General features: G+C 38.0%; 1 protein-coding gene across 1 annotated transcript; it reads left to right on the top strand.

Moving 5' to 3' along the window:
- Positions 1-323: 323 nt before the first annotated feature.
- LOC124971648 (heterogeneous nuclear ribonucleoprotein A3-like) lies at positions 324-4,284 on the top strand. The gene is made up of 2 exons (XM_047535312.1): positions 324-388; positions 2,957-4,284. Exons 1-2 carry the CDS (start codon positions 324-326, stop codon positions 3,897-3,899), a joined length of 1,008 nt encoding a protein of 335 aa, XP_047391268.1. The 3' UTR covers positions 3,900-4,284.
- Positions 4,285-11,590: the final 7,306 nt, after the last annotated feature.

Raw genomic sequence — 11,590 nt, forward strand, 5'->3', positions numbered from 1 at the left:
AATGCAAATGGGAGAGGGTCAATGCTTAAGACATTGGTGCTATGAAATCATTACATTTAATGTGTGTGAGAGTTGTCCCAAATCAACATCTCAGTACCAGTGCAACAGCTGAGTCATGTACAATCCTGGTGGAAAGTACTCCATCATCTAGTGGGAGGTATTCACTTACTAGGACACCCTCTTGCTATAGAGTCCCATTCATAGGTCTGTAAAAGCATTTCAGAAGAGCAAGTGCTAGGGTTCAATTGTCAGCCCTGTGCCCAGAATAGAACATAGGGCCCTGAGACCCACAAAGGTATGAGTGTACACTGGGGACAACCCACATGGACAGCACTAAAGAAGTCTTACAAAAATTTGAGGAAGGTATCTCAAAACAGGACTCCCTGAGGTGTGGGTCACAGTCAAAGGCCCTACTCACGAGAAGCTAAAGGAATAGTATTCAACACCCACACCACAAATTTAGCTTAATTTTCTCTATTCTTTTCCTCTTTCTATTTCCCAATGGCAACAGTAATCTTGAGTGTGACCAATTTCTTCAGCTAGTGCTTTAACTAGTAGCCTGAAGCAAAATCCAAAGACTTTTTTACTGCCCCAGTTAATCAGTAAATAATAGCAATTTCCTGATACCCAGACATACTACTCAAGGGTTCAATACTAGGTACCTTTTACACATCTTTAATATTGTCACAAAATAAACCAAAGTTCTAATAAAATGACTAACAATCACCAAAGCCCAACTCATTTCCAATCTCCATGCCTCCTTTTCATTATTCAAGTATTGTCCTGACAAGAAGTTTCTTTGCTTATAAAGCACCAAAAAGATAGGGGGATGGTTTGGAAGCAGACATCTATCCTAACCCAGTTGAAAAATATATATATTAGAAAAATAAAGCCAACAAACCAGAGTTGGGCATCCCAATCAGATGGCTTTCTATGGAAGATCATCATTTTGACAGTAAACTTATTTTTATAAAATGTTAAGATTAGCAGAAAATCAAGCTGTCCCTTTGAGTGCATTTCCCCTCTTGTCTAAAGCTTGTGAATTAAAGCCACTATTTTTGGCAGATTTGAAAATAGAATGTGGGTATTAGAAAAGATGCCATGGTTTTTCTTCTTCAACCATTTGAAAAGAAGTGCTGAGGAAGGCATCATTTTTAGTGTGCTCTTTTAGCGACTTGGGAAGAATTCGACTACTTTATTGCTTGTGAACACACAAGCCCCAGAGTCCTATATTCTTAGGATAAAATGAGCTTTGGGACCTGAAGAGTCTCTACAGAGGCCTCTTTTATTGCTTACAAACTTCCTTTGTGATTAAGATCCATCCCAGTCCTCAGCAGTTAGGTAGCACAGGCCCCACATCTACATATCTGCTAGCCAATTTCCTCTCTGCTTAAAGGTTCCCAGACAGATTAGGATTGGGTGGTTTTATCCCTTTCAGAAACGAATTATAAATCTGATGTCCAGAATCTGTTATAATGAACACCTTAAATTCCCAACACATGGGTCCTTGACAAAGTGACTTCCCTTTAAGAAAGGCAGTTGTGGCTTTATAATTTTTTTCTTCTGCATATATTCTTTAGTATACTGTGAGAGCAGAAGAAAGGTAGAATTCATGTTACAATACAAAAAATGAGAAAGTGAAGCAAAGTGGAGGAGGGCTGGGGAGCATCTAGATGCTGTGAAAACCCTATATAGTTTTAAAAAGAAAAACTTTGAATTCCACACGAATTTCTACTGCATCAAAGACATTAAGAGGTAAGTTTGCTTTCCTAGGAAAGACAAATAAAATAGCAAGTTTCTGAATGCACTATTCAGAGATGAAATTCATTTCATTAAAGCAAAGTAGAATTCACTAATCTGCAATTAAATTTTAACAAGGATAGCCAGAGTATCTGATTGAATAATAATTTTAAGAGATCAATTCCCCTTTCATCAAACCCCTAAAATCTTGTTTCCTTAGACTGTATCTACATGGTGACTGTGACACTGTTTCCAAGGATCATCAAACTAAGCCACACTTTACTACCTCTGATACAATTGCTTTATGAGAGTGGCAAAACATTTGGTTAGATATGTATACAAAATCCAGCACTTAACTCCTTCCAAATTGATTACTCATGATATTCTACATGATCTCATCCCCTTTACCAGTTGAAAAACAGGGTAGCTAAAGAGGTCAAGACCACCTCTCAACCCAGACACTCTGGCTTTTGTCCTCACCTCTCCAGGAAAATAGCTTCACATAAACTTTTTCCTAGTGTCTTCCTAATTTCCAATTTAATTGGGCCTCTCAGCTTCATTTGAAACTATCTTTCCACTTCTTCACCTTGGGAAACTCATCCTTTAACTCTGGTAACAATCCTAATTCTTTTTCATGGATACTTCTGACTGTTCCCTGTTCTTTTTCCCAGGGCTAGCCCCCTCCCCCCAAAAAATATATACTCAGGGTCCTACTCACAGTCCTCGTTTCTTACAATTTGGTATTGTTTCTTCAAATATTGCTATATGCTTGCTAAAGAAATCCCTAGAATGATAGTTATCCCAGAGACACATACATTTAATAAAATCTTGCTCAAACTCATTATTTCCTTCCATGAAATATTTTTACTCCCATAAAAATATTCATCCTTTGACAACCCATATTTTTGTTAAAAACCATTACTGTTGCTTCCAATTACTCATCGATTATGCCTTTAAAAGTCTATTTTTCACACCTGAAAATCAATAGCTAATAAGATAATCTCCCAAATTCCATTCAACTCCATTCCCTCAGACCCTCCTTCTCCCTGGCTCAAATTTTATAAGGGTGTTTGCTGTCTCTTTCCTGAATTGTTGCACCAATCCACTGACTATGCATCCTGCCTCTACTTTCTAATACTTATAATCTCTCCTCCTCTCTCAATCCAGAGTGGTCTTTCTAAAATAAATATTTGATCAAGTCTCTTCCCTTATCAAGAATCCAAGACCCCCAAACAAAACGTTCCAGGGGCTTTGGTTTTGTGACTTACTCTTGTGTTGAAGAGGTGGATGCAGCAATGTGTGCTCGGCCACACAAGGTTGATAGGCGTGTAGTGGAACCAAAGAGAGCTGTTTCTAGAGAGGATTCTGTAAAGCCGGGTGCCCATCTAACGGTGAAGAAAATTTTTGTTGGTGGTATTAAAGAAGATACAGAAGAATATAATTTGAGAGATTACTTTGAAAAGTATGGCAAGATTGAAACCATAGAAGTTATGGAAGACAGGCAGAGTGGGAAAAAGAGAGGATTTGCTTTTGCAACTTTTGATGATCATGATACAGTTGACAAAATTGTTGTTCAGAAATACCACACTATTAATGGGCATAATTGTGAAGTGAAAAAGGTCCTTTCTAAACAAGAGATGCAGTCTGCTGGATCACAAAGAGGTCGTGGTGGTGGATCTGGCAACTTTATGGGTCGTGGAGGAAACTTTGGAGGTGGTAGAGGTAACTTTGGCCGTGGTGGAAACTTTGGTGGAAGAGGAGGCTATGGTGGTGGAGGTGGTGGCAGCAGAGGTAGTTATGGAGGAGGTGATGGTAGATATAATGGATTTGGAGGTGATGGTGGCAACTATGGCGGTGGTCCTGGTTATAGTAGTAGAGGAGGCTATGGTAGTGGTGGACCAGGATATGGAAACCAAGGTGGTGGATATGGTGGTGGAGGAGGAGGATATGATGGTTACAATGAAGGAGGAAATTTTGGTGGTGGTAACTATGGTGGTGGTGGGAACTATAATGATTTTGGAAATTACAGTGGACAACAGCAATCAAATTATGGACCCATGAAGGGGGGCAGTTTTGGTGGAAGAAGCTCTGGCAGTCCCTATGGTGGTGGTTATGGATCTGGTGGTGGAAGTGGTGGATATGGTAGCAGAAGGTTTTAAAAACAGCAGAAAAGGGCTACAGTTCTTAGCAGGAGAGAGAGCGAGGAGTTGTCAGGAAAGCTGCAGGTTACTTTGAGACAGTCGTCCCAAATGCATTAGAGGAACTGTAAAAATCTGCCACAGAAGGAACGATGATCCATAGTCAGAAAAGTTACTGCAGCTTAAACAGGAAACCCTTCTTGTTCAGGACTGTCATAGCCACAGTTTGCAAAAAGTGCAGCTATTGATTAATGCAATGTAGTGTCAATTAGATGTACATTCCTGAGGTCTTTTATCTGTTGTAGCTTTGTCTTTTTCTTTTTCTTTTCATTACATCAGGTATATTGCCCTGTAAATTGTGGTAGTGGTACCAGGAATAAAAAATTAAGGAATTTTTAACTTTAAAAAAAAAAGAATCCAACTTAATCATACATTGGTGGAACTGCAAATTAGTACAATCACTCTGGAAATCAGTATGGACATTCCTTAGAAAACTTGGAATAGAACCATTTTACCCAGTCATCCCACTCCTTGGCCTATATTCAAAGGACTTAAACTCAGCATACTAGAGTGATACAGCCACATCAATGTTTATAGCAGCTCAATTCACAATAATTAAACTATGGAACCAACCTAGGAGTCCACCAATAGATGAATCAATAAAGAAACTGTGGCATATATACACAATGGAATTTTATTTGACCATAAAGAAAAATGACATTATTTACTGGTAAATGGATAGAACTGGAGACCATCATGCTGAGTGAAATAAGCCAGACTTCAAAAACCAAGGGTTGAATGATTTATTTCATATGCAGAAGCTAGTCCACAATAAGGGGACAAATAAAAGAAAAGGGAGGATTCCATCAAAATGGAAGAAAGATCAATGGTGAACAGGAAGGGGATTGAAGGGGAGGAAGGAGGAACAGTATAAGGGAAAAACAGTGGAATGAATCTGACCTAACTTTCTTATGTACATATATGAATATACCATGGTGAATCTCACTATCATGTACATCCACAAGACACTAATTTTTTAATTTATTTATTTTGATTCATTGTAAACAAATGGAGTACAGCTTGTTTTTCTGGTTGTATATGAAGAAGAGTCATACCTTTTGTGTGTGTAATCATACATTTACATAGGGTAATGATGTTTGTCTCAATCTGTTATTTTTCCCTTCCTACACCCCTCCCACCCCTCTTTCTTCTATACAATCCATTCTTCCTCCATTCTTGCCTCCCTACCACCCCCATTATGTCTCATCATTTGCTTATCAGAGAGATAATTCATACTTTGGTTTTTTGAGATTGGTTTATCCTCCAACTTCATCCATTTGCCTGTAAATGCTATAATTTTATTCTTCTTTATGGCTGAGTAATATTCCATTGTGTATATATACCACAGTTTATCCATTCATCAATTGAAGGGCATATAGTTTGGCTCCACAATCTAGCTATTGTGAATTGAGCAGCTATGAACATTGATGTGGCTGTATCTCTGTAGTATGCTGATTTTAATTCCTTTGGGTATAGGCGGAGGAGTGGGATAACTGGTCAAATGGTGGTTCCATTCCAAGTTTTCTGAGGAATCTCCACACTGCTTTCCAGAGTGGCTGCACCAATTTGCAAACCCAACAGCAATGTATGAGTGTACCATTCTCCCCACATCCTCGCCAACACCTGTTGTTGCTTGTATTCTTGATAATCACCATTCTAATTGAGGTAAGATGAAATCTTAGGGTTGTTGATTTGCATTTCTCTTATTACTAGAGATGTTGAACATTTTTTCATATATCTGTTGATTGCTTGTACATCTTCTTCTGTGAAGTGCTGCTCATTTCCTTAGCCCATTTATTGATTGGGTTATTTGTATTCTTGGTGTAAAGTTTTTTGAGTTCTTTGTAGATTCTGGAAATTAGTGCTCTATCTGAAGTATGTGTGGCAAACATCTTCTCCAACTCTGTATATTAATTTTTTTAATAAACTATAAATAAATACCAGAAATATCAGTAGGGAGGAAGGAAGGGAAAGGGGAAATAGTGGGGACTGAATTAGAACAAATTATATTCCATACTTTTATAATTATGTCAAAATGAATTCTGCTATGTACAACTAAAAAGAACTAATAAATTGTTCTAAAAAAGAATCTAACTTAAACAAATTCCTACTGTCTACAGTTTCAATCAAATATCTTTTACAGAAGAAAAACGGTTACAATTTATTGAACACTTACTACAGCTCAGACATTGTGCTAAGCACTTGACAAATATATATTATATAAATTAATCCCCACTATTTCCATGAGTTTATTATATAGGTGAGAAAATGAAAACTTGGATCAAATAATTTGCCCCAAATCACATAGCTAGCAAGTAGGAGACCTCAAATTTGAATCTGTTCTTTCTGAACCAGAACCATAAGGTTATACAACTGTTATCCTTTAGCATCTTGCCTATTCTGAATTTCCAACTTCACTTCCAGAATGCTCCCATATATGTTGTCTACAGCGCAGATAATCCCAAACAACTCATCATTTCTCAAGAATACCACATGCCCACCTTTTATGTCATGATATTCCTTCTGCCTAGAATGGATATTTTCTATCCCATGGACTCAATAAATTTATACACATTATTCTGAATATATCAAATATCATTACTGTGTAGCTCTGCCCAACCTTCCCAGTTAAATCATTACCTCCTGTGTGGAACTAAGGGAACAGACAGATGTGAGTGGTGGGAACATAGGGTTAAGGGGAAAATTCGATAAACTGTGCTCACTGTGATGACCCCTACATGCTTTATTTTTTTAAAAGAAATTTAACTGCAGCCTTGCCTAGCTTCAATCAACAGGATATGTTACATTCCTTCAGGAGAAATGCACTCCAGAAGTGTTGATAGAGTATGCAAACTGTCCTAAAGGGGGAGATTTTTGTGACACTTAACGCAGACCAGATTCCATAAAGGGAGATAAAGATAATTCCCCCTAACCATAAAATCTGTAATAACAGGTTCCAATTAGAACCACTCATGATAAGCCAAAGTGATCTAGAGTTATCATGCACAATGGGGACTTGAAAGTCTGAAGTTATCTTGTTGTCAGTAAAGAGTCAAGAGGTGAACCTGGGCAGAACTCGCTGAAAACTTCCCTGAGACCTCCAACAAAACTGAATGGAAGCAGGGATGTGCCATCCTTTTTCTGAGAGGACCAGTTCTCTCCCTTGAGAGCACCCCTTGTCCCATACATTCTAATAAATTAATGCCTGTTACTCTGAGTGACATGTCTGAAATCTTTCTGGCATGATGACAAGAATTGAGCTTTGAGGAGGGAGTCTCCACTGCTGCCTGTTTTGTAGCAGGTAATTTCCATGTAATAGGACCATACTGACATTTATATACAACAGAATAGAAGCTTAGTGAGGACAGAGACCATTTTCTTTGTTCATCACTATTTCTCTGGTACCTAACACAGTACTTGGCATAGAGTAACATGGAATAGATATAGAGTCAATATTACCTCTCTCACAGCACTTAGAACACTATACTAAAGTTATGTTACATGTTCATCTCTTATACTTTAAGCTCCTTAGAATGGAACCGCATTTTATTATTGCCTATCCATTGTTCATAGTGCAATGTCTGACTCATAGTAGGCACACATTACGTACTCATTAAAAGAATAAATGTCTGAATTTCATACCATAGTCATTCTTTGGAATACTTGGAATACTGTTCTCCTAATAGTTTCCTTTTAAAAATGTAAATATGCCTGAGGTGAATGATGGAAATCGCTTTGGCAATTATCAGGGACCTTAGCAGAGATTGATTTTCCAGATTGATTTCCAAGGTGACAGCTGCCAGCAGGTGGGCACTTGGACAGCACAGAACATGGTGCAGTACAAGAGGTACATAATAAAGGACACAAGAGAAGTACCTGAGCTATCTAGGCATTGCTTAAAGGCACTCAATGTCTTGAAAAAGAAGAAACAACAATGAACTTGTAAATGCTTCTATTTAGAAGGTGAGTAGAAATGGAGAACAAAGCAGATGGTCAAATGAATTGGCTGCTAGTTAGATGAGAAATAGTTTACTCTGGGAAAGATATTCACAGATAAAAAACTTTATCTAAGATTTGACCATTCCAAAGGGATAATTCTGACATGTAAACACATGGAAAACACACATCTTACTGAAGAACAGATACCATATGAAAACCTTGAATAGAAAGTAAGGTATCTCCATTTTGTTTAGAGCTGACTCTGGATAGTATTCTGACATTTTGGCTCTCTGTATAATGAGCATTTAAGATTATGATTTCTGGCAAAGGCCTCAGACACTGCTTGAAACCTACAGGGCCATTGACACAATCCTCACTCCTCAGAAGAAGCATATCCTAAAAGCCCACCTTGGCATATATATTCCTTAGTGAGCACCTGGGATTCTTTGGCTAACAGAAAGAAAATGGATAGAAAAACTCAGGTTTCAGCCTCTTCAAGAATTAGATTTGTCTGATAATACAGTTTTCATGCAGAGTTAAAACCACTTAATGGGTCTATTTTCAAAGCTTCTTTGCATTGATTTTAGAGAGAAGAACCTTTCTAAGGCCCTTTGCAAGAATTAGCTTATTTATGCCTCAAGCAAGCTGGAATATAAAGTTTCTGAGGAAGAGGAAAAAACCACACAATTCACAGTGGCCTCAGTAGATGGGGCACAGAATGAAAATAAATGAAGTTACATGTCATTGTGCACAATAAATTTGGGTTGTCATTACTTCTGGGACACAGGAAACCAGAGATAATCTCAAACATTCTGGAAAACAGAATAGGTCCTATACCCCACTGAAACTAGCAGGGGCTCAATGACTTGATGGTTTAATTTGAAAGCAAGAAGGCCTTCTTTATTTTCCTTTCCCCTACTCTAGAGTTTTCAATTTCCATCATTATAGTCAGTATTTTACTTGTGTTAAGGCACTTAAGTGAAATCCAAAAAAAAACTTGGAGGTATGAAGACATTAACCCATTATTAAATTAAACTACCTTCTCACCACTTTACTCTTTTTTATAAACAACTTTTTCAACTTTATTTTATTTATTTATTTTTATGTGGTGCTGAGGATCAAACCCAATGCCTCACATGTGCTAAGTGAGCACTCTACCACTGAACCACAACCCCAGCCCAATGCTTTACTCTTTATCTATCAGGGAACCATCCTGGGAAGAAAAGTATGGCCTGGAAGGAACAGAATCAAGTACTGTAATAAGAAAGGGGAACGTGTGGAGCAGTGCCCAGTTAGGTGTTGAAGCAGGGCTGGCTACTATGAATGGCTATGGTTAAACAGGAAATGGTACAAGAGTCCTAAGCACCTTGCACACAGGTAGCAATAAGACCATCTAAGGAAAGTTAGGGAAATATCAAGTACTGTGACAAAATCCTCCAGGTCAAAAGTATTCAAGGTGACCCTTTAGGATATCTCAAAAGTTGAGCTTAACTCCTTTTCCTCCTCCTCCTCCTGTTCCCCCAATACTTCTGAAAATACCCTCTTAACAAAATCACTGGGAGGCACCACTAAGTGCCACTTGCCAATCTGATTCCCTAAACTCCAGTTCCCAAAAGCACTAGGGGATCTACCTATCACAAAAATTAGGATCAGGAGGACATTCTATGCTTCTCTTTTTTTTATTGTAAACAAATAGGATACATGTTGTTTCTCTATTTGTACATAGAGTCAAGGCATACCATTTGTGTAATCATAAATTTACATAGGGAAATGTTGTTTGATTCATTCTGTTATTTTCCCTCCACCCCTCCCACCCCTCTTTTCCCACTATAGAGTCCTTCCTTCCTCCATTCTTGCCACCCTCCTTAACCGTAACCCTAAAACTAACCCTAACCCTAATGCTAACCTCTCCCACCCCCCATTATATGTCATCATCCGCTTATCAGCAAGATCATTCGTCCTTTGGTTTTCTGAGATTGGTTTATCTCACTTAGCATGATATTCTCCAATTTCATCCATTTACCTGCAAATGCCATAATTTTGTCATTCTTTATGGCAGAGTAATATTCCATTGCATATATATACCACAGTTTCTTTATTCATTCATCAATTGAAGGACATCTAGGTTGGTACCACAATCTGGCTATGGTGAATTAAGCAGCAATGAACATTGATGTGGCTGTATCTCTGTAGTATGCTGATTTTAAGTCCTTTGGGTATAGGCCAAGGAGTGGGATAGCTGGGTCAAATGGGGGTTCCATTCCAAGCTTTCTGAGGAATCTCCACACTGCTTTCCAGAGTGGCTGCACTAATTTGCAGCCCCACCAGCAATGTATGAGTGTTCCTTTTTCCCCACATCCTCGCCAACACCTATTGTTGCTTGTGTTCCTGATAATTGCCATTCTAATTAGGGTGAGATGGAATCTTAGGGTAGTTTTGATTTGCATTTCCCTTATTACTAGAGATGTTGAACATTTTTTCATATATCTGTTGATTCCTTGTACATCTTCTTCTGTGAAGTGTCTGTTCATTTCCTTAGCCCATTTGTTGATTGGATTATTTGTATTCTTCGTGTAGAGTTTTTTGAGTTCTTTATAGATTCTGGAAATTAGCGCTCTATCTGAAGTATGAGTGGCAAACATTTTCTCCCACTCTGAAGGCTCTCTCTTCACATTACTGATAGTTTCCTTTGCTGAGACAAAGCTTTTTAGTTTGAATCTATCCCCGGTGTTGATTCTTGCTTTTATTTCTTCTGGTATGGGAGTCCTGTTAAGGAAGTCTGATCCTAAGCCAACAAGTTGAAGATTTGGACCTACTTTTTCTTCTATAAGATGCAGGGTCTCTGGTCTGATTCCAAGGTCCTTGATCCATTTTGAGTTGAGTTTTGTGCAGGGTGAGAGATAGGGATCTAATTTCATTCTGTTGAATATGGTTTTCCAGTTTTCCCAGCACCATTTGTTGAAGAGGCTATCTTTTCTCCATTGCATATTTTTGGCCCCTTTGTCTAGTATGAGAAAATTGTATTTATTTGGGTTTGTGTCCATGTCCTCTATTCTGTACCATTGATCTACCTGTCTATTTTGGTACCAATACCATGCCATTTTTATTACTATTGCTTTGTAGTATAGTTGAAGATCTGGTATTGTGATACCTCCTGCTTCGCTCTTTCTGCTGAGGATTGATTTAGCTATTCTGGGTTTCTTATTCTTCCAGATGAATTTCATAATTGCTTGCTGTATTTCTGTAAGGTACATCATTGGGATTATAATTGGAATTGCATTGAATCTGTATAGCACTTTAGGTAGTATGGCCATTTTGACAATATTAATTCTGCCTATTCAAGAACATGGGAGATCTTTCCATCTTCTAAGGTTTTCTTTAATTTCTTTCTTTAGTTCTCATTTAGTTCTGTAGTTCTCATTGTAGAGGTCTTTCGCCTCTTTTGTGAGATTGATTCCCAAGTATTTAATTTTTTTCGATGCTATTGTGAATGGGGTAGTTTTCCTAATTTCTCTTTCTGAAGATTCATCACTTATGTATAAAAATGCATTGGATTTATGAGCATTGATCTTGTAACCTGCTACGTTACTGAATTCACTTATGAGTTCTAAAAGTTTTCTGGTGGAATTTCCAGGTTCCTCTAAATATATAATCATGTCATCAGCGAACAGGGATAGTTTGAGTTCTTCTTTTCCTATTCGTATCTCTTTAAT

This window comes from Sciurus carolinensis, chromosome X (genome assembly GCF_902686445.1).
Source record: "Sciurus carolinensis chromosome X, mSciCar1.2, whole genome shotgun sequence".
Taxonomy (NCBI): domain Eukaryota; kingdom Metazoa; phylum Chordata; class Mammalia; order Rodentia; family Sciuridae; genus Sciurus; species Sciurus carolinensis.